Source organism: Myxine glutinosa, chromosome 7 (genome assembly GCF_964187855.1).
Source record: "Myxine glutinosa chromosome 7, kmMyxGlut1.1, whole genome shotgun sequence".
NCBI classification, from domain to species: domain Eukaryota; kingdom Metazoa; phylum Chordata; class Myxini; order Myxiniformes; family Myxinidae; genus Myxine; species Myxine glutinosa.
In genome coordinates this window covers 56,563,046-56,587,510 of record NC_136267.1, presented here as the reverse complement: position 1 = coordinate 56,587,510, position 24,465 = coordinate 56,563,046, and the positions used below count along the sequence as shown (strand labels likewise).

Below are 24,465 nucleotides of genomic sequence, written 5' to 3'. Positions count from 1 at the left end.
GGTCAAGTGCTGATGCCTTGTACAACTGACGACATGTTTTGTGCCAGGATGCTCGATTTGCTTGCATAGATCCTTCATCTGGAAGTTCCAAGTTTGGGTGAGGTGCAGCATCAACATCTCGGAATTGATTTACAAGGCTGATAATATCTTTGTATGCCTCCGCCCTACGTACACCAACTGGGTTGTCAAGAGGACAGACAAGTTCTTCGTTTGTTTTTTCTTGGCAGAGGACACACAACTCACAGTTCGTTGTCTCAGCCATCACACTAGCCTGGAACGAAAAGAAAATACATGTAAGTATATAATAACCAAGCATAATCAAGTATACATGGACATAACATAACACAAAAATCTGACAAGTAGGGATTCAGCAGAAGCAGTTGCACATACATATGAATTATCCAAACCGATTTCCAAATATACAAAATGTATTCATGTGTGCTGACTTATATAACACAATGGCTATTGTATTTAGATATTTGGATACATACTGATATATCAACAGATATATAATGCGACTAGAAAATGTGCTAATGAGTTCGTGTACTGCACAGATATTCCAGCAAACAACCTAAGCTGATTCCATGATCACAAAGGATAAATGTGAGATCCTAATTGCCATGGTTATTTTTCTACTTTTGGGGAACAGAGATACACCTACTGATTTAGAGACATAACTGTTTGCTTCCCTGGCCATAAAATTCTAGGCATGGACACCAACAGCATGACTGAAGGTTTAGTGGTTTTGGAAGTATAGCCGATATAGGATTTTGGTGGCGGCCATCTTGAATTTTACCATGTCGGGACAAATAAATACTCTGATGTAGTCAGAAATGGTTTTATTTGATTCCTTGACCATGAAAACCTAGGTATAGACACCAAATTCATGTTTCTAGGTTGATTAGTTTCCGAGATATTGTCAGTATTAGATTTTGATGGCGGCCATCTTGGAAAATGGCGGGAATGTATGAAGACTCCATGTGATCTTTGTCCACTCGGACCAAAATTGTTACTTAGACCCTAAGCTTCGACCTGGTACCAAAAACTAAACTTTTTCAAAAACTTGAAGTGAAAATGAAAATTTGTTCATGGTGGGAACCCCACTATTTTGGACGAAGTCCAACGGGAGCTAAAAAAAAAGGTTCTGGAACCCAGTATTGCTAATTGAGTAAAAAATGTCGACGATTGTGTTTGTTTCATGTAAAAAGTCCTGTCTTGTGTTGACTTGTGTGTCTGCAAGTTCAATTTTTTTTTTTTTTAATCCTTGTGCTTCCCTTCATTTCGCTGTTGTTGTTTTTCTCCAATAGTTAGCTATTGTGGGGACACCTTTATGTACCTGCTTCCTCCCTCCCTCATCTCCCCTCTCACCCCAAAAAACTTGCTTTGCTCATTTTCCTTCATTTGATTGCTTCTCACTTTGCTGGATCATCAACACGTAGACCTAGTTTGTTTTTAACCAATGGATAGGTACTTTTCAAAGCATGGAGAACCCTGCATACAGTTTCCCCTCCCTTCTTCCCACCCCCCTCCCCAGCATAGGATCTTTAAGAAGTTTGGTTTGTTGAAGTTGGAATTTTGTTGCAGATTGTGCATGAAGATCAGGAAAAGTTTGCTCCACCGGAACCGCAACCAAAGACCAAAGAAGCGATTGAACATCCTTTGCCACATGGTAATGAAATAGACCCATAAAAACCCCCACCTTTCGAGGCCATTTTTCCGGCAGAGCAGGGGTTGGCCTTTTTCGGGCACCGTGGTCCACTTTCTGAAGCAATGTTTTATGGCCGGATGCCCTTCCTGCCGCCAACCCTGTTAGTCGCCTCTTGCAACACACAGGGAATTACCAGTGAACTGGAACTCAATTTGCCGACCTCAGAAGCATGAACAGGCTGAGTCAACCCCCCTGGCATTAATTTAGGGATCGACCGGGATTTGAACCCAGGATCCTAGGATCCAAAGCCGGCAGCCTAACCGCAAAGCCAACACCAGGCTATTGAAATAGACCCATGTCGTGCATAATTTTCAGCTTTGTTGATAAGTTATAGTGAAATCAATCCTGACACTTTTGCAGGGAAAGGAGTGTTTGGTCCACCATGGAAGCAGTCAAGAATGGATTCAAATTTCCTTGGAGACATCCGAATGCCAATTAGACTGGTGGAAAAATGTTCAAATTCCACTTCAGGGGGTACGGAATGTTAGGAGCAGGCATCCATGTCAGCTAGTTAATATGACCCATACTGAACATATTTCAGGTGGATGGCCATTGATTTGGGCCTTTTTAATTTTTTTATACCAAAAACAAAATGGCCGGACAAATAGAAAATGTATAACTTAGAAAATGTCTGATAACTTCAGTTGTACTGAAGCTGTGGTTCTGAAATTTGACATATATCATCGCAGCAATACCAGTAAAGTGTCCAAGAAGTATTAGGCCATTCCATAACGAATTGATAAAGTTATATACAGATCAGTCACAAAAATGTACAAAAAATCTCAAAGCTGAACTCTGTTAATTTTCAAATCACGCGACTTATCTTGACTTTTACTGTGGGTATGTTTGTGTAGTTTGGTATATTTTACTCCAGTGATACCAGTAAGATGTCCTGCAAATATCATGCCAAACTATACATATTTGATAAAGTTATGTGCATATTTATATACAATAGTCAGATTTGACTATTAAGAAAAATATGTTAACCTTTACCAAAAATATGGTTCTGAAATGTTGCATTTGTATCTCATTGATACCTATGAATTGTTCTAAATATATGAATTGTCCTAAATATATTGATGCAAAGATATTATGTTTTAATCACATGTTAAAATCATTTATTATATAATAAATTATTTTAGCATAATGTGATTTTAGCATATGTGTTTAAAACATAATTTCACCAAATCATTAGGCGTTAAACCTCTCACAAACTTGAAACTCATTATGGAAAGATTCACGTATTTTCTGTATATGCCGGCAGAAACTGGCTATCATATTATGCAATTTCTGATGTTTGCAGGATGTGGTGAACTGAGTTGAGCTTCAACATGGAATCCAAGGTAAAATGCCAGAGCCAAAAGCGGAGTTCTGACACAAGTACTGACTACACCCTCTGCATCTTCTGTCAAAACAGAGACCCAAAGAAACCAACGAGAAACCTCGGAGACGCCGGAATTCAAAGAGTCCGTGAAGCCGCTGCAGAGCGCAAGAAGTACAATGACTCTGAGAACTGGCACACTGTTGAAAGAATTCAAAACATTGACTTTAAGGAAATCACAAAACAGACTGAAGTCCTGAATCACAAAGACTGCTATTCGACGTTTACAAGTTCGTTCAAAATAACTCGACTCAGGAAAAAATATGAAAGCACTCTTGCCACCTCAAGCAGTGCACCTGAGACAAGTTCACCACCGAGACCATCTCTATGCAGTAAACTGTCCATTATGGACACTGATTTGTGCTTTTTCTGCCAAGAGAAAAGTTGCAAACAAACGTATTTGGTCGCTACCTTTGATGTTTCTGACAAAATTCTCCAAGGAGCTCAAACAGACCCTGTGTTGCGGTGTCGCCTGGCAGGAGTAAGTGATCTCGTGGCTGCTGATGCCAGGTATCATCTTAAGTGTTATGTACAGTTCAATAGAAAAGCATCGAAATCTAGTACAAGCACAACTCAAACGTCCAGAGATATCTGCTTTGAGAAAGTCGCATCTGAAGTATCGACTGGACTGGCCCGAGGTGAAATCTATACGCTTCTAGACGTTTGGGAAAGGTACAGGTCTTTGCTCAGCGAATTCGGCATTGACGCTGGACCATACCGGGACAATAAATCCCGCCTCAAAGAGAAACTACACCGACTTCTTCCAGGACAGATCAACTTTGTACCTCAACTCGATCCACATCAACCACAATTGTTGTTTTCCACACTGTCATCTAAGATCGCTGTTCAGACACAGAAAAGGCGTTCGGATGAAATGGAGACAAAGAGAAATATGGATGATCTTAGGCCAACCCAGTTCTCGCGCTCAGAGACAGAAGAGTTGTTGACCTTGCATCACTGCGCGTTACGCATTAGAGGTGACATCAGTTCTCGTCCAGGCCTAAATAATTGCACGTCAGTTAGTAAGGAGAGTGCCGAAAAGATTGTACCGGAGAGCTTGTTTCTATTCCTCAGTATTTTGCTGTCTGGGGAAGTGGACGGACAGGCTGACGATAAATTTGTGAAGCGAACTGCTTTGAGCATAAGTCAAGACCTAGTCTACGCAGTGTCGAAGCACAAAACGCTCACACCAAAACACGTTGGATTTGGCCTAGCAATTCATCAGGCAACACGTTCAAACTCGCAGACCGGTTCGTAGCCTCTGTCTTCAGTCACTTCAGTGACACTTGCTCCAGAGTTGACGTTGTGTTTGATAGGTATGAAGCACATACCATCAAGGACACCACTCGGATTTTACGGACCGGGAAAACCCGGCCAATACGTCGCAAAGTGGACAACAGGGATGTGCCATTACCCGTCAACTGGAGGCAATTTATTGACCTCCCAGAAAACCAGCAAGACCTGGAACACTTTTTGAGCATGGAGCTCATTCGTCAAGCAAGGTCGACTCAACCGAATCGTGAAGTCGTGACATCTGGCGGATTCCATGACCGAACGGCGGTTGAGTCATCCCGTGGAACGGACGTCAACTCCCTCAAATCAAACCACGATGAAGCTGATACCAGAATATTGTTACACGCCAAGTCTGTGACAGATCTTGGGTTTGAGCGTCTGATCATTTGTTCCAGGGACACAGACGTCCTTGTTCTCCTCGTTCACTTTGCCAGTGACTTATCTGGAGAGCTTTGGTTGCAAACGGGAACAGCGAAGCAACGGAGCTTTGTTGCTGTGCACGCTGTAGACCTTGATCCAGCTCCCCGCCACAATCTTCCAGCATTCCATGCCCTCTCGGGCTGCGACACAGTCAGTCAATTTTGTGGCATTGGCAAAACAATAGCATGGAAAACGTTCATCAAGAACTGTCCCTTATTGGACGGGCTCGGACGCGGCACACTTACTGAAAGAACACTGACAGATGTAGAGAGCTTCATCTGCAGACTGTATTCAAACAATGATAACAACACAAACATCAATGACGTGCGTTTCAAAATGTTCCTCAAAGGTCACAAAGAACCAGAGAAGTTGCCACCAACCCGATCTTCTCTGAAGCTGCATATCAAGCGAGCACACCATCAGTGTACAATTTGGCTCTCTTCACTGATCGCACAACCAGATATATCTTCCCCGGTGGGAAATGGATGGAACAAGGACGGTACAACTGGAAATATACTTCCTCATTTGATGAGTGATAAACCATTTCCAGAGGTTTACCTCAAGCTTACACAATGCCAGTGTAAGAATTGCGAATCTCACAGATGCAGTTGTCGTCTTAAGGAGCTAAGATGTACCGCTGGTTGTGGTTGCGCTGACGGAACGTGTCGGAATCCTTTGAACAGTGCCCAAGATGACTCGGACTACACCACCGAAGACTGATGTTAATATTATCCCAACACAGTTTTTTTTTGAAATCAAACGAACTTCATCAAAGTATGTCCGTACATTTGTACAAGCTCAATATGCATCAAGATGTAATTTTCTTAGATTTTCAGAGCATTTTTTCATGTTTGTCTCTCCATAGGGAAAGAAATAGATAAAATATCACTTACATCGTTTGAGGAAGATGTGTGTATTATTATAATATGTCCAAATACAGCAAATTTCATTGTTATCCTGTATAAATACAAAGTTGTGTAATTTTATTACAATCCGGAGTTTTCGATAATGGCGGCCACTTTGTTTTGGCTGTATAATATTTAAAAAGGCCAAATTTGATGGGCATCCACTTGAAATATGTTCACTATGAACCACTTTAACAGTCTGACATGGATGCCAGCTCCTAACATTCCGTACTCCCTAAAGTGATTTCTAGGCCCCTTTTCAGATTTTGCCTCTAGTCTAAATGGGACAGAAGGATATTGGAATGCGAATGCAAGGTTTGTGGAATGTTGGGCTGGGTGGGGGTGGGGGTGTTGCGTCAGAGGGGGAGAGTTGGGCATGCGTGTTTGGTGGATGAGCGTGTGGTTGACTAAACGGGGAACAGGTAATAAAAGAAAGGAGACTCGTAAGTGGTCTGATCGGTTGGAGGAATGAGTTGCGAGATCCAACCTGCTCCTCAATGGGTTTTCCAATGCATACAGCTCCTCCATTGGATAAACACGGGGGCACCCATGCAGGGAGATTGTGGTGCATAGAATCACAGTCGTATGCTACGAATTGACTTGCTGATGCAGGAATGGCCTAGTACTGCACCACAAGTAAGACAATGCTGCTTTTCATTCACCCTGGGGGTAGAGGGAGGAAGGGTGTTGCAAATTGTTGTGTCTGAGGAGGGGTGGTTGCTCTTGTGTGTTGGAAGGCAGTGATTGCGTTGTGCATTGAAGATGCCTGGCTCAGTTTACTTCACCTAACCACAAGGCACCTTGACCAGAATGGAACCTACACTACATGGCCAAAAGTATGTGGACACCGAACATCACACTTGTATGTGCTCGTCGAACATCTCATTCCAAAATCATTGGCATGAATATGGAGTTCCCCCCCCCCCCCCTCCTTTCCTGCTATAACAGCCTCCACTCTTCTGAGAAGGCTTTCCACTAGATGTTGGAGCATTGCAGTGGGGATTTGTTTCCATTCAGCCACAAGAGCATTAGTGCGGTCAGGCACTGATGTTGGGCAATTAGGCCTGGCTCACAGTCGGTGTTCCAATTCATCCCAAAGGTGTTTGATGGGGTTGAGTCAGGGCTCTGTGCAGGCCAGTCAAGTTCTTCCACACCAATCTCAACAAACCATTTCTGCACAGACTTCCCTTTGTGCACGGGGGCATTGTTATGCTAAAACAGGAAAGGACCTTCCCCAAACTGTTGCCACAAAGTTGGAAGCACACAATCGTCTAGAATGTCATTGTATGTTGTTGCGTTAAGATTTCCCTTCACTGGAACGAAGGGGCCTAGCCCGAACCATGAAAAACAGCCTGAGACCATTATTCCTCCTCCACCAAACTTTACAGTTGGTGCGATGCATTCGGGCAGGTAGCGTTCTCCTGGCATCTGCCAAACCCAGATTCGTCCATCAGATGGCCAGATGGTGAAGCGTGATTCATCACTCCAGAGAACGCGTTTCCACTGCTCCAGAGTCCAATGGCGGCGAGATTTACACCACTCCAGCCGACGCTTGGCATTGAGCATGGTGATCTTCGACTTGTGTGTGGCTGCTCAGCCATGGAAACCCATTTCATGAACCTCCCGACGAACAGTTGTTGTGCTGATGTTGCTTCCAGAGGCAGTTTGGAACTCGGTAGTGAGTTTTTCAACCGAGGACGGACGATATTTATGAGCTCCGCGCTTCTGCACTCTGCGGTCCCGTTCTGTGAGCTTGTGTGGCCTACCACTTTGCGACTGAGCTGTTGGTGCTCCTTCACGTTTCCACTTCACAATAACAACACTTGCAGTTGACCGGGGCAGCTGTAACAGGGCAGAAATTTGATGAACTGACGAGTTGGAAAGGTGGCATCCTATGACGGTGCCACGTTGAAAGTCACTGAGCTCTTCATTATGACCCATTCTACTGCCAATGTTTGTCTATGGAGATTGCCTTGCTGTGTGCTTGATTATATATACCTGTCAGCAATGGGTGTGGCTGAAACAGCCGAATCCACAAATTAAAAGGAGTGTCCGCATACTTTTGGCCATGTACTGTATGTTCGTGTGTTATTTATTGATTTTCCCATCAGCCTTTAACACAATGCAACCATTTACCTTTCTAAAAGTTTTGAGTGACCAGTGCTTGAACCCCCATATCATACTTTGGGTGGAAAGCTTTTTTTACGAGGCCGTCTTCAGCAGGTGAGGGTGAACGGTAGTTTATCAAAGTTATCAATCTTGAATACTGGTGCTCCACAAGGCTGTGTATTGTCACCTCCACTGTTCAGTTTGTACACCAATGGATGCGTGGCTCTTAAAGAAGTTTGTAACTTTATTAAGTATGCAGACGATGCCGCCATCGTTGGCTGTCTTTCCAATCAATCATCCTTTGTATTGTACCTCGATGAGATTGACACATTGAACAAGTGGTGTGGGGACTTTTGTCTTACTCTGAATGTGTGTCAAACTAAAGAGATTATTTTGGACTTTTGGAAACGTCACAATCATGACCCTGTAACCATAAATGGTGGTAAGGTGGAAATTGTTAACAAATTTAAATACCTGGACACCATAATTAACAACAAGTTAACTTTTGATGGAAATACTGATTCTGTATTTTTGTACAATACATCGATGCAAAGATTGTATCTTCTCAGGCAGTTGAAATCATTTGGTGTTAGCAACGTGTGATGCTGATGTTGACCAATTTCTAACTGATTAGTGCTTTGTCATTTAATTAGATTTCCTGGTACAGTACAGTTATCCGAGGATCCTGGGTTCGAATCCCGGTCGATCGCTAAATTAACACCAGGGGGGTTGTCTCAGCCTGTCATCCTTCCGAGGTCGGCAAATTGAGTACCAGCTTGCTGGGATGAATGATCACGGTGTGTACCCCGATTTAGAATAGGTACACCGTATCCCTGCGCATCGTGAGAGGCGACCAAGGGTTGGCGTCAGGAAGGGCATCCGGCCATAAAAAAAACATTGCCTCAAACAGGGAACCATGATTGTCATGGGGCCCGCAAGGCTAACCCCCGCTCTAGCGGGGAAAATGGCTTTAAAACGATCATTCATTCATTTATTCATTCATTCATTCATTCAGTTATCTTAATGTGCGGAATAAGTCACGATTGAGAAAGGTCATTACAGTGGCATTTAAAGTGTGTGGATCTTCGACCAGTCTGGAGTCTCTGTACTTGCGAGCATTGAAAAGGAAGGCGGTGCAGGTGTGTACCGATGAAAGTCATTACTTGAACGGACTTTTTGAAAAACGCCATTCGGGGGACGCTTTTGTGCAAGGCGGTTTGAACGCAAGGCTTTTAAAGGTGAATGCTTAGCTTGCAATCAGAGCCGTCTCCCTTGACATATCTCGTGCTTTCGATACAGTCTGGCACCCCGCCCTGCTCACCAAACTCTCTTGTGGTGTCAATGGAAATCTCCACACATGGCTCGTGGACTTCCTCTCCTGTTGTGGTCAACGTGTGGCTCTAAATGGCATTTTCTCATCTCCCCTTCCTGTCCAGGCTGGAGTTCCTCAAGGCAGTGTTCTGGGCCCTGTGCTTTTTATGGTCTTCATTAATGATCTCTCCTCTCCGGCCCATCTCCCGCTGCTCTGTCTGTGCTTTGTCCCCCAAATATTCCTGCAGGACATACACAAGATCTGTCAGCAACCCTCTTCTGGTGAAACTGCCAAAATCAAGACTCTGCTCACATTCACTCATTCATTCCTATTTTTTACCCACCTCTGGAACAAACTCTTCCACTCTCTTCAATCCCACTCCTTCCCCCAGATCTTCAAACAGCTGTTCACCACCATCTCTTATCTTCCCCCATCCAAAACCGTTATCTTTTCTACCCCTGTTAATACACCCCAAATCCACCTTTTTCAAATGCCGTTTTTCTTTCCTGAAAGTCCTTGTGGTGTCCATTTGTTTATTTGTTTTGTACCATGTGTCCTCTCCCCTCCATAGACCTTGCACTGTCCCTGTTCTCTACTGTTGTTGTGCTTCCCTCTCTCGCCCCATCTTGTTTCCCGCTGTTGAGGAATTTAGACCTGAAGTAATTGATGAATCAAGAATTCAATGTCCAAACCTTTGTCAGAAGAAGGATTGACAAGTTTTAATTCCCTGGGAGGTTCTCACTTTTGTTTACGAGAAGATACACAGTAAGAACAATAAACCCTTTCCAAACCAAGAAGAACACACTGCAATTCAAGAAGAGCACACTGCAAGATACAAGAAGAGTACACTGCAAGATACACAACAAAATCCTAAGTCAAAATCCTAAAGCTCTGCAGTCCAGAGCATCCTTTTATACTTGTGAAGAAGAGAGAAATGGGGGTGGGGCTGAGGGAGACAGGGAGGAGCTAAATGGGATTGGTTGCATGAAGAGAAAATGGGGAGGAGAGTGGTGGGGATTGGTCGGAGGGAAAGAGCAATGGGGAAATGCAATTCGATAGGTCGAGTGAAATGCTGGGCTGGGCAGACATCCCGCTGAGTGGAGAGATTAGGTCTGCATATCAAAATATTCCTAATGAGGCACATCTGTTCTTTCCATTGTCCATATCAGACTATGTGGAGCCATAGTTCTCATGTTCGATACTCCAAGGATATAGGAAAGGTCATTCACTGACTATCTCAATGTAAACTACAAACTTTATATATTTTTACTTCTTAAACTTCGAAATATTATCTTCGAAATACCTGAATGAGTTTTGCAAGCACATATCCATAATTCATTCATCTTTTAACATTATTGTTTCACAGGATTTGAGCATCACAACTTATAACTTTTCAATCCACCGAGATTCAGGTTATAACTTCAAACCTGCATGTTTATTAACTGTCTTGACAATTCAGTAGATGTCTATAATTTTAATTTATTACCTTTGGAAAAAGATTACTTGGGAACCCGACCCAGTTTTAACTCAAAGTGCTGGAGATAGCTCCCCTACTGAAGCAAACTTGCATGCAATAAGGAAGCCCTTATTTAATTTATGACTGCATCAATTTATAGGTATTTATTTCCGAATTGTTTTCTATATGGATTTTTTTGAAAAACAAGACTGCATACAATTTTTTTGATCGTTCCATACGCAATTTTTAAGATGTTACAACTCATTCATGAGACCAATTTGTATGCGGAGCAAGTGGGAAGAAAGAGACATACATGTGAACCCATCCCCCACAGGTCTCGTCATATGGGTGGGAGGGAACACATTCCTTCACCTTGATTAATTTACAAAGTATTTTGCATCTCACTGTGATGTTAACCACAAACAATGTTCGTTACATATTCCACACTGAGTTAATTCTACCATCTGGAACAGCTACAATGAAACCAAGTTTGTTTAGCCAAGACAAACAAACATTGCAAATGCAGAGCATTGTGAAGATGGAAATTAGTTTTTCCCAAACACAATGGGAATGCCAAACAAGCCCCTTGAATGCTAATTTACTTCTCCCTTGGGTCAGTCAACGTGGTGCCTTCACCTTGAAAACAATATTTTTCAAATTAATATCTTTCTGCAACCTATTTATTGAACTCGGTATGAAAAACATTTTATATCTATATTTGAGTGTATTTTAAAAGCATAACGTATTCAGATTTCCTGAATTTATTACTCGACACTGTACAGGATAAATTCATCATTTGGGAAGACCTGGTTCAATTTCCTTGACAGTTATGAATAGAATTTATATACAAACACTCTCTATATTATCACTAAAGACAAGGATTTAGAATATTTAGACCTATTTGTGTTGTCTAATATGTATAAACTTATATGTATCATGGTAAATAGTTTAAATTTCTCGCTGTTGTAATGGTGACATAAAAAACCCAATTTTACCCAATGCCAGAGATAACTTGCCTGCTGAAGACAACTTTTAACTAATTGATGGAAGTCATTAAAAAAACTTGCATACGAGATAAGTAGGTTTTAAACACACCATTTTGACTGGAATAAATTTGTAGCCCAGGTTGTGGCTCAAGAAAATCTCTCGGTTCACAAAATAATTTTACACTTCCACACCGCTCCCTTTATTTTTTGTTTTTTGTGTTTTCTGTTTTTGTCTGTTTGATGTGTTTGTCTTCCACGAGCCTCGACTTTGTATAAAAAATAATACTAATAATTGTATATCCATGACTTTTTGAGGATGGCATTTGGAATATTTTTAATATTTTGTTCACCATTTGTGAAATTTTTTGTTGCTCAAACATTTCCAAACCATATGCAATTGACTTGTGATTTATTTTTCAAAAACCACTTTTCCCATCCTTGCTCTTGCAGCACAAATGCAGGGTGCATTTGGTCGGGGGTTGGGTGGAGGACCATGTCTCCCTCAACTTTTACCACATCTGCCTGGTTTCCATCAAGGTTTGCCATGTCATTCTGACCTCCCTCGATTTCCTCCCCGACTTCAGTTGTCCTTCGATGATTTTCAGCAAGACAGCAGGTATAGTGTTGTGGATGAAGTACTTGCGTTCATTCACATGGAAGTATTGCAGGGCTTCAGGACTTGAATGCATTTTTTTGTATACCAAGTCGAGGCTCATTTTAGAGCTAACACATTAAACATATAATAAAGGGAGACAAGACTGGGAGAGAGAGAGGGAAACGCAACAACAGGAGAGAACAGGGACATCGGGAGATCTGTGGAAGGGAGAGGGCTGGGGTGGGGTACATGGGATAAACAAATGGACACTACAAGGACTTCGAAGAAAGAAGACGGAATTTGAAAAGGTGGATTTGGGGTGTTTATTGACGGGGGAAGAAAAGATCAAGCTTTTGGATGGGGGAAGATAAGAGATGGTGGTGAACAGCTGTTTTTGAAGACCTGGAGGGAGGAGTGTGAGAGTTTGTTCCAGAGGCAGGAAAAAAGAGGAATGAAAGAGTGAAAGTGAGCAGAGAGTCTTGATTTTGGCATTTTCACCAGAAGAAGGTTGCTGACAGATCTTGTTACATTGCTGATATGGCCCTTATCTTGTGTCTGAGATTGAGGGGTTCCTTCCATTGTTGACACAGTTGAAGCAGCAGGTCCAGGTGACAGTGACCGAGGTCTGAATATGAACTCATGGTTTGAGCTCAGGCTGTTGGAGAAAAGTAAGGATTTAATGTCAACTGCGATTATTGTCCCCCGTCGCACCGCGGAGCGAAAGGGGGACTATGGTTTTCCCCTCCGTCCGTCCGTCCGTCCGTGCGTGCGTGTGTGCGTGCGGAAGCGAAGGACCGCATTCAAATTTAGTGTGTGGGTGCAACCCACGTCAAAATCCAAGATGGCCGCCGCCATGTATGTCTGATGCCATGTATGTCTGAACCTTGTAACCTGCATATCTTGAAAAATAAGCGAAGTACCAACTTCTAATCTGGTGTGTGGGTGTATCTAGGCATAAGGAAGAACGCTATTGAAAATTGGGTCGCCACGTCAAAATCCAAGTTGGCCACCACCATATATATGTCTGAAACTTGTGAGCGAAATATCTCGAAAAATAAGCGAAGTACCAACGTCTAATCTGGTGTGTGGGTGTATCTAGGCACAAGGAAGAACGCTGTTTAAAATCGGGTCGCCACGTCAAAAGCCAAGATGGCCGCCGCCATGTATGTCTGAAACTTGTGAGATGAATATCTTGAAAAATAAGGAAAGTACCAACTTCTAATTTGGTGTGTGGGTGTATCTCGGCAGAAGGAAGAACGCTATTGAAAATTGGGTCGCCACGTCAAAATCCAAGATGGCCGCCACCATATATATGTCTGAACCTTGTGAGTGAAATATCTTGAAAAATAAGGGAAGTACCAACTTCTAATCTGGTGTGTGCGTGTATCTCGGCAGAAGGAAGAACGCTATTGAAAATTGGGTCGCCACGTCAAAATCCAAGATGGCCGCCACCATATATATGTCTGAACCTTGTGAGCGAAATATCTTGAAAAATAAGGGAAGTACCAACTTCTAATTTGGTGTGTGGGTGTATCTCGGCACAAGCAAGAACGCTGTTTAAAATTGGGTCGCCACGTCAAAATCCAAGATGGCCGCCACCATATATATGTCTGAACCTTGTGAGCGAAATATCTTGAAAAATAAGCGAAGTACCTTCTGGTGTGTGGGTGTATCTAGGCATAAGGAAGAACGCTATTGAAAATTGGGTCGCCACGTCAAAACCCAAGATGGCTGCCTCCATGTATGTCTGAACCTTGTGAGCGAAATATCATATCATAGCATGTTTTCTCCGTGTTCCACTTTGTCAACTCACATCACTTCCCCGACGGGGGACCTAGGCGTAACGCTTGTTCTCTTGACTTTGGGCAGCATGCGCTCCACCATCAGGTCCACCACCTTGGCCAGCAGGGTCTTCTTCTTGGCGATCACCATGGCCAGCAGGACCTTCTTCTTCAGTAGTCCTGGCACCTCTGCGGTTCTTTGCCCTTGGTCTTGTGCACTTCTTGGGAGGCATGATGTCTTGTGCCTGTTGAGTCTGGAGACTTTCTTGAGTCGAGTTGTTCACCATTCACTGCAAACACAATGAACCACTGCAGGTACCAGCCCTCTATTTATAGGCAGGCTGAGGAGGCACTACGGGTGGCTCAAAGGAGGCAGAAGAGAGGAAAAAGCTTTGCCATGGTGGCTCAAGGGTTGCCGTGGTCGCCGAATGGAGGCACAGCGGTCCCCACAGTCATCGTTCAATGCACGCTATTGGTCACCCAAAGGAGGCACAAGGGAGGCAGAAGCATCGCCCAGATTGACAGGAAAATTTGCAGCAGAACGCATCTATTACCTGGCGACCATTGGGCGACCACTGTGCCTCCATTCTGCAACCACGGCAATGCTTGTGCCTCCCTTCTGTCTCCTTTGAGCAACCAACCTCCTCGGCGACCTTTGTGCGACTGTTTTGAACATGTTCAAAAATTTACGGCGACCATGGCGTCCATGGCGATGTCTGACCCTCCTGTGTACCACCTTTGAACGACCTAGGCAACCATTCTGCCTCCTTTGAGCCTCCAACGGCGACCTGGCAAATTTTATGGTCGCACAAGGGAGGCACAAAGGTCGCCATCCTGTGTAAAGGCCCCCTAACTTCTAATCTGGTGTGTGGGTGTATCTACGCATAAGGAAGAACGCTATTGAAAATTGGGTCGACACGACAAAATCCAAGATGGCTGCCGCCATGTATGTCTGAACCTTGAGCGGAATATCTTGAAAAATAAGCGAAGTACCAACTTCTAATCTGGTGTGTGGGTGTATCTAGGCATAAGGAAGAACGCTATTGAAAATTGGGTCGCCACGTCAAAATCCAAGATGGCCGCCACCATATATGTCTGAACCTTGTGAGCGGAATATCTTGAAAAATAAACCAACTACTCACTTCTAATCTGATGTGTGGGTGTGTCTCCAACCCACTCGCAAATATTATCGACTCGTCCATGTTTTCTGCGTCTCCCACTTTGTCAACTCGCATCACTTCACCGACGGGGGACCTAGGCGTAACGCTTGTTAATTCCATGACTTTGCTTGCAATTGGAATTAAGCTAACTAGGGCATGCCCGTACTATATATATGCCCGTACTATATATCTATCTAAAATTATATCCCCCCCCTCTATTTACATGAAATGGTTTGGTCCATTCGCAACGCCAAAGCGAACGGCGAACGGCTTGCGAGTACAGTGACAATCCCCCCCCTCTATTTACATGAATGGTTTGGTCCATTCGCAACGACCACAGAACCCCCCCCCCCCTCTATTTACATGCAATGGTTTGGTCCAAAGCGAACGGCTTCCGGAGTTTGGTAAAGAAATCGCCATCGCGTGCACAAACGCGCAGGAAAGCGAATGAATCGCAAATTCGTTTTTATTAGTTTTAAAACGTAGTTTAACGCCAACATAGTTTGCAAACGTGAAATAAATGAATACGCTCTCAAATGTGCCATCCGAGGCAGAGTGTGTCCTCCACGTTCGGCACACGCGATCGTTCGCTGCTCTCTGATTGGTTGAATCGTTTTTTGGACATAGCTCGGTAAGTAATTGTCCGATTAATATGAAACCTTGAAAAGGCACATCCTCGGGTCCCCAGCAATATACCTGGCAAGTTAAAAGTATATCGGACCCGTGGTTGTCGAGAAACAGCGGTCACAGACAAACGTACAGACAGACAGAGATTACTGGAATTATAGATAGTTAGGCCTGCAGTTAAGACGATCTGTTTTTGCACTGTATTGTTGTGATGTTTGCTGATTTCCAAGTGGATGGGCAGTGTGCTGAAGAAAATGAGAGTGGAAAAAGATCAGAGAAGATGTTCAACAGTGGCAGAGCATATTTTTGGAACACGTGTGTTGATGCCATCAGGGTCTTTGCAGAATCGGGGTTTAGGGTTGGTTTCCAGGATCTTTTCCACCTTCTCAGGTGAGAATGGCAGTTTTCAGAGCAGTTGCGTTCAAGAGGGTCGGTGTGTTGGTTATGTGATATTTGGAAGCAAAGTTAAAGTTGAGGCATTTGGTTTTCTCAGTTCAACTTGCTCAGGTTTATTGCTTTTTTCTTTATCGGATGCATTTTGAATGATTTTATGGAATCGTACTTTTAAATATTATTACTCTTCTCCCTTTTCATATTATTTTAATTTCCAGAAAGCAACGAGAACTTCAATACCAGGACCAACACCGCTTTGAAAGCAGAATGGGGGACAGCAACAGAAATGATTATGTGAGAATATTTCTAACTTGTGGAAAGTCCATCATCTTTCATTGAAAATCTTTGTTCCCACAATAAATTGTGGTGGTGGTTCGTTTGTGTGCAATGCCTCTCTATAATCAGTAATCTGGTACTCATTTTGCTGACCTTGGAAGTATAACAGGCTGAGTCAACCCCACCTGGTGTTAATTCAACAGTTGGCCAGGATTCAAACTCAGTACCCTTGGATCCCAAGCCCTCCACCCTAACCGTTAACCCAACACCAGGCTTCGGGTGGTTGGAGGCAGTCACAAGAAATGCTTCAATGTTTGAAGAGCCCTTCATCACAGTTTTAATTCAACGTTAATTCAATGGGGTTCAAACTCAGGACCTTAAGATCCCAAGCCCGCCACCCTCACCATTCGGCCAACACCAGGTGATACCACATTAAATTATGAATCACAGAAGGGATTTCGACCTCTTATTTCACTCATATGCTCTTTTTCGCAAAAGTGTAACGAAGTTCTACAATCTCTTGGATCTCATTCTACCACCCCCCAACCCCCATACCCCCCCCCCCCGCCGCATCCTACCCTCCCCCATGCCCCCCCCCCCCCTACAGGGTGGTCCAGAAAACCTGGGCACATTTTGAAGAACGATACCTGCAACAAACAACAAAATTTATTGCTGTTATTTGGTGCAAAACAAAATATGATTACTCGTAAATGGATGTGACTGCTTCGACACGCACTGGCATCACGTGATACGCAACAGGGTGAGGTGCATCATGTGATACGTGACAGGGTGAGGTGCATGACGTGATATGGATCTGGGTGAGCTTCGCTCACTGTGCTGCACGCATTTGTATTTGCATTCGTTCAGTTCATTGTGAATTAGATGCTCTAATATGACGGATCATATCGTGAGACAGAAAAACAAATGCTGTACGCTTGTATTTTATATCTGGAAATTCGGCTGAAGTTCACAGACAACTTGTCAAAGAATGTGGCACCGACGCAATTGACAGAAGAACCATCGGCAGAATAAACAAGCAGTTTGATGAAACCAGCAGAATTCTTCCAAAACAGTCAGCAGATAGGCCTCGTACTGTTCGAACTGAGTAATGCAGAGCAGTCATTCAACAACATCTCGACAGTAACACACCATTATCAACTCATCGTTTATCAAACGTCACCAACATAAGCCGATCATCGATTCAAAGAACACTAAAATACCTTAATGCGAAACCCTACATACCCAGAATAATTCACCAACTATCTGAGGATGATTTTGACCGGCGCGTTGAGAAATGTGAGACATTGCTTGGGTTAATGGATTTGGACAATGATTTGCAGAACAGGATCTTGTGGTCTGATGAATCCAAGTTTACTTTATCTGGTTCTGTGAATCGTCATAACAGCGTGATATGGGCAGTAGACAACCCACGATTTATTGTTGACCACAACGTCCAGTATCAAGCTAGTGTGTCCGTCTGGGCAGGCAGTTCTTCTGGAGGCATTGTTGGACCAATATTTTTTGGAAGAAATTGTGAATGCTGCAAATTACCTTCTAATGTTGGAGCAGCATGTATTTCCACTCAATGATGGCCAAATGTGGTTCATGCATGATGGTGCGCCTGCTCATTATGCTGCCAGTGTACGCCAGGCCCTTGATTTGAACTTTACAGACAAATGGATTGGCCGTCATGGTCCAGTTGAATGGCCGCCGTGGTCTTGTGATTTAAGAACACCCTGTGATTTCTTCCTTTCGGATTTCCTCAAACAAAAAGTGTATGCGAGGAATCATACGACCCTTAGAGACGTGAAACAATTCATCCGTAACGAGACTGCTGCCATAACGACTGAAACATGCAGAACTGCGTGTCAGAGTGTGTCAGAGTGCAGTTTGAACATTTGAACTGATCTATTTCATGTATATTAGACTGATTAGACTGTTTAACGAGTAATCATGTTTTGTTTTGCACCAAAGAACAATAATAAACTTAGTTGTTTGTTGCAGGTATCGTTCTTCAAAATGTGCCCAGGGTTTCTGGAGCATTCTGTATATATATATATATATATATATATATATATATATATATATGTGATGAAAGCCCGCTTGGAGTTTGCAAAAAAGCACCGAAAGGACTCTCAGACTGTGAGAAACAAGATTCTGTTGGCTTTCATGTGTCTTTCTAAAATTTTCTAACTTGATAAAATCCTGTTTTCTCTTTGTCATTATGGGGTATTTAGTGTAGATTGATGAGGGAAAAAATGAATTTAAACGATTTCAGCAAAAGGCTGCAACATAACAAAATGTGAAAAAAGTGAAGGGGTCTGAATGCTTTCTGAATGCACTGTGTGTGTGAATGAATGAATATGAATGATCGTTTTAAGGCCATTTTCCCCGCTAGAGCGGGGGTTAGCCTTGCGGACCCCATGACAATCATGGTTCCCTGTTTGAGGCAATGTTTTTACGGCCGGATGCCCTTCCTGACGCCAACTCTTGGTCGTCTCTTACGATGCGCAGGGATACGGTGCACCTATTCTAAACCGGGGTACACACCGGGATCATTATTTATTTATTTATTTATATATATATATATCTATATATATATATATATATATATATATATATATATATATATATATATATACACATATATATATACATATACATATATATATACATATATATATACATATATATATATATATACATATATATATATACACATATATATATACATATACATATATATATACATATATATATACATATATATATATATATACATATATATATACATATATATATATATATACATATATATATACATATATATATATATATATATACATATATAATTATATATATATATATATATATATATATATATATATATATATATACATATATATATATACATACACACACACACACACACACACACACACACACACACACACACACACACACACATATACACGGTATTTAATATGGAATTTTTTTTTTTCTTGACGGGTTTAATTTCTCAACTCGGTATATCAATCTGGTGAGTTTCTTTTACGCTTCGGTGATTTCTTTGTTAAAAGAACCATGTCACTGATTGTCTGTCGCAGCAAGAAGTCAATAACAGGATTATATCACAGGTGGCGTGACAAAAAGTACGGACAGGTACATTTGACGATTGGCTTCACAATCGGGTATATAAGGGTTGTTGCGTTCTGTATTAGTGGAAAACAACTGCTGCACTTCTACAAAATGTATTGCTGCTTCCTCTGGAGATGGTCCGTCAACTCGACAATTCTGTTTGTCATTTAGTGGTGGCTTTACGAAATTCCGGCATGAAACAGCATGCTATTGCTTGGCAGTATGGCATCACTCAAGGTCAGGTGTCAAAGATCCTGAAACGAAATGCTCAGAGGGGTGTCCCTACTCCAATACCGAGGCCAGGACGTCCCCGCAGAACCACAAGGAGGGATGATCGCCAGCTGCACCGGTTAGTCCGCAATGGCCGTACCAAGTCAGCTAATCGGCTTCGGGCTGAGTGGCAGCAACTGACAAATGTGCCTGTATCCAGAAGGCTAGTCGACCAACGACTGGTTCAAGCAGGCTATCGTGCCAGGCGTCCCCTGAGAAAGCCACGCCTGACTAGACAACACTGCCAGCGCCGATTGCAGTGGGCCAGAGAGCACCGTCAATGGCAGCCAGGACACTGGAATCGCGTGATCTTCAATGACGAGTCTAGATTTCTGGTCTATTGTCAAGATGGCCACGTCTGAGTGCGCAGACAAGTGCATGAAGCCGACAACTAAGATTGTATAGTGCCAAGAGTCCAAGCTGGAGGTGGTGGGGTGACCGTTTGGGCTGCTTTTCATGCTGGGGGCAAAACTGACCTGGTTGTTCTGAATGGAAACCTGAACCAGTTCAAGCACAGGGCCATTCTGGAAGAAACATTTCTTCCATTTGTTCGTGCAGCCTTTCGAGGAAACTTTGTCTTCCAAGATGACAATGCACGGCCTCATCGTGCTCGCATGATCCAACACTTTCTTGCTGACCGTGGTGTAGAGCATATGGAGTGGCCTGCCATGTCCCCGGATATGAATCCGATAGAGAACTTGTGGGCAGAATTAACGCGTCAAATCGACAACTTGGACCAGCAGCCTGCCTCTTTGCGTGAATTGCAGCAGACTATTGTAACCTCATGGCAAGCGATTCCTGTCCAAACCTTGGAAAATCTCGTGAACAGCATGCCTCAACGTGTACGTGCTCTCCTGAATGCTCGTGGGGGTTACACGAAGTACTGAACTGTAATTTTACTGTCCGTAATCCCAGTCGTAATTTAACTTTTGTTTTTGTTAAAAAAAAATTTTGGCTAATGTGCAAAATAAAGAGATACTTCTGGAAAACGCACAGAAGTTTAACACAGTACTGTCCGTGAATTGAGTTCGATATCAGTTTTCATCACCTTCAAGGATCAATTTATTTGCTTCAAAATGTCAAATGTGGTTTTTGTTTCTTTTAAAGGTCACATTAACAAAATCTAGAATAATTTCAACATAATTCCAATGAACTTTTGGTTCTAAGTCATCTTGAAAAGTAAGTTCACCCCCACAAAAAAAATATTCCATATTAAATGCCAAGTCTGTAAATATACACTTAAAGGACTTAAAGACTGTATGTGCAGTGTATCACAAAGGCAATCATGCCAATCATGATATGCACATTGGAGTTTACATTTTATTCCTCCCTATTCCCTCCATGTTTAGCATTCCTTCTTTATTTAAAGGATGAAATTAACGACATTTGCATACTTGTCAAATCATTCTCACGAACTAATCATCACTCACCTTTTCCCGCCGTCGATTGCATCTTCTGTCACGATCGGTTTACTTTTTATTTAAAAAAACTTTGAAGCTTAAAAAAATTTTTTATTTGAGGAACACCTCATTGGGTTATCAATTATTAGGTCCTGAGATCCCATTCTTTATCAGACTTTCAAAGAAAGCCCGTTTGAAAACCCATCAACGTGATGTTTAACTTGTGAGAAAATAGTGTGAAATGGATTCACATATAATAAGACTTCTTTCCTTCATAACTTCTTTCCTGGAAGTCCCGGCAGTGTCCATATGTTTTACCCCTCTCTATCCCCCCCCCCCCCTTCCCATCCCCACCCCAAAAGCCCTCTCCCTCCCACAGATCTCCCGATGTCCCTGCTCTCAGATGTTGTGTTTGTGTTCCTCCCCCTCTCGCCCCATCTTGTCTACCGCTCCCCATGTTATATGTTTTATGTGTCGGTTTGTCTTTCTGTGTGATTAATGTTAGCTCTTTCACGAGCCTCAATCTTGTATACAAAAAAAAAAAAAAAAAAAGACAAGCTATTTTTCTGTCATGATATGACAAATGCTTTTTCTCCACCAAAGGTGTTGTCCTTGTGCAACATAAAACTTAAATAACTTTTTATGTACACATGATAAAGCAAGCAAACTGTAAATGGCATCTGAAAGTATAATTCATTGACATTATATTATACTTGACATGTCGTGCTGTATATTATGTACGCACACTTTATATGTGACATATTATACTGTGTATTATATACACACATTATACTTGATATATTGTACTGCATATAATGTGCACACATTATATGTGACATATTATACATATTTTTGTGCGCGCACACACACACACACACACACACACACACACACACACACACACACACACACACACACACACACACACACACACACACACACACACACACACACACACACACACACACACACACACACACACACACACACACACACACACACACACACACACACACATTGAGACCTTGTAGGTCTCTGTCACATCTCCTGAAAACAGACAGGCACACACAAAGACAGACAAAGACAGACGCAGACACAGACAGACAGACACATATACAGACAGACAGACGTATACACAGACAGACGCATACACAGACAGACATACGCATACACAGGCATACATATGCATACACAGACAGACATATGCATACACAGACAGACATATGCATACACAGATAGACATACGTATAGACAGACAGACATACACATAGACAGACAGACAGACACATGCGCAGACATGCACTGACTTATTTATAAGATATTAGACGTTTCTAAACTCTCACACAGTTTTTAAAGATGTCATTTAGGATCACCAATGAAGAGGAATGACGACTGGCATTCCATTCGTCTAAGTTCCTCACCCAGGCTTTGACGGATTGTCGCCAAAACATTTCTGCAAATACTGTACAAGAAGAAATGCTCCGTTTTGAGATATTTTGAGTGTTCTGATTTTGTGTCGTCGGGGGTAAATAATTTACTTGTTTGTGCTTGGCTGCACCCTCTTCCCTCTCCTTCCTCCCCACCTCCCCCCTATTCCCAACCCTTGTCCCCACCCTGCAGTTGGTTAACAGTGACAAGGGACGAGATCGTCCTTCAAACTTTCCCAGTGATCGACCCCTTAACTTTCCCGGTGATTGCCCTCCAAGTTTCCCCAGTCATCGCACTGCTGACTTCCCCAGTGATCGCCCTCCTAACTTCCCTGGGGATCGCCCTCTAAAATACCCTGGCAACCGTGCTCTCAACTTCCCTGGTGATCGTCCTCTCAGCTTCCCTGGTGATCGCACTCTCAGCTTCCCTGGTGATCGTCCTCTCAACTTCCCTGGTGATCGCACTCTCAGCTTCTCTGGTGACCGTGCTGTCAGCTTCCCTGGTGATCCTCCTGTCAGCTTCCCTGGTGATCCTCCTGTCAGCTTCCCTGGTGATCGTGCTGTCAGCTTCCCTGGTGATCCTCCTGTCAGCTTCCCTGGTGATCCTCCTGTCAGCTTCCCTGGTGACCGTGCTGTCAGCTTCCCTGGTGATCCTCCTGTCAGCTTCCCTGGTGATCCTCCTCTCAGCTTCACTGGTGATCCTCCTCTCAGGTTCCCTGGTGATCGTCCTCTCAGGTTCCCTGGTGATCCTCCTCTCAGGTTCCCTGGTGATCCTCCTCTCAGCTTCCCTGGTGATCCTCCTCTCAGGTTCCCTGGAGATCGTCCTCTCAGGTTCCCTGGAGATCGTCCTCTCAGGTTCCCTGGTGATCCTCCTCTCAGGTTCCCTGGTGATCCTCCTCTCAGGTTCCCTGGAGATCGGGGGCTCAGCTTCCCTGGTAATCGTCCACCCAGCCTCTTTAATAATACAGGTAGGCTTGCAATTTATTTTGACAGTCCCTGTGGAAACTTCTAAATTATTTGTATTGACATGTTATCTTGGGTTAATGTTCACCTAATTTCTCTTTAAAAAAAAAACGTTTTTTCCCCCACAGGTCCCTCTCAGGCCAACTTTCTGCAACAGCGCGTGCCTTCCTACTCACAATCCCAGTTGGTCCCTCCTATGGGTTTTCCATCGATCAACACAGCACGTAACCGTTTCCCAAATCTACCGTAAAACAAGAATGCCTTCACTTTTCCCTCTTGCTCTTGAAGTAGCTTGGTTATTTTGTGTGCGTATGTACACAGGTGTTTTTTTTTTTCATTCTTTAATGTTAGGCCACACTATATATTGTGGAACCCTCACTCACATTTGCATTTTCCTCCTCTTTTTATCCTCCTTACCTTCTATGGATTTTTCATTTTCTCAGTTCTCCCCAACCAAACCTGTCAAAATAACAGGTATTTTGCTCATAGTTATGCTCTGATGAAACGATTCTTTTTCAGCATTTAAATTTCTGTGATTTTAATATTTACTTTTGCCTTTTGTAGAACAGATTAATAAAATGTACAACTCTGAAGAGGATTGATGTTTGTTTGCTAATTAAATTTATTCCTTTACTGCAATTCAAACCCATTGTTACTTTGTGCTTTTTCTGCCGTAGTAGATAGGAGACAGTATCAGGTGTATTTTTCAGAACTTGGAAGGATTTCTGGAAAAAAGAAAACCAATTGTGAACAGAATTATTGGTGCAAATAATATCCACTAAATTCACCTGTATTTAAAAAAAACATGTTGGAGAAGCTCCTGGTGTTGAAAGATCGTTCCCAAATTGGTGATGCAAAAGGAATT

General features: G+C 42.8%; 1 protein-coding gene across 8 annotated transcripts in view; it reads left to right on the top strand.

Annotated features, from left to right (window-relative positions):
• The window catches only part of LOC137431270 (uncharacterized), a 917,646-nt gene extending 893,401 nt beyond the window's left edge, over positions 1-24,245 (top strand). For 7 of the 8 annotated variants that reach the window (XM_078781781.1, XM_078781779.1, XM_078781782.1 and 4 more), the window contains 5 exons: positions 1,585-1,669; positions 12,021-12,186; positions 16,345-16,420; positions 22,831-23,605; positions 23,729-24,245. In XM_078781781.1, coding sequence (XP_078637907.1) covers positions 1,585-1,669; positions 12,021-12,186; positions 16,345-16,420; positions 22,831-23,605; positions 23,729-23,850 — 1,224 coding nt within the window. In that variant the 3' untranslated portion in view covers positions 23,851-24,245. The remainder of the gene's footprint in view (positions 1-1,584; positions 1,670-12,020; positions 12,187-16,344; positions 16,421-22,830; positions 23,606-23,728) is intronic. The other variant, XM_078781783.1, reaches the window with a different exon arrangement.
• The last annotated feature ends 220 nt before the right edge of the window (positions 24,246-24,465 follow it).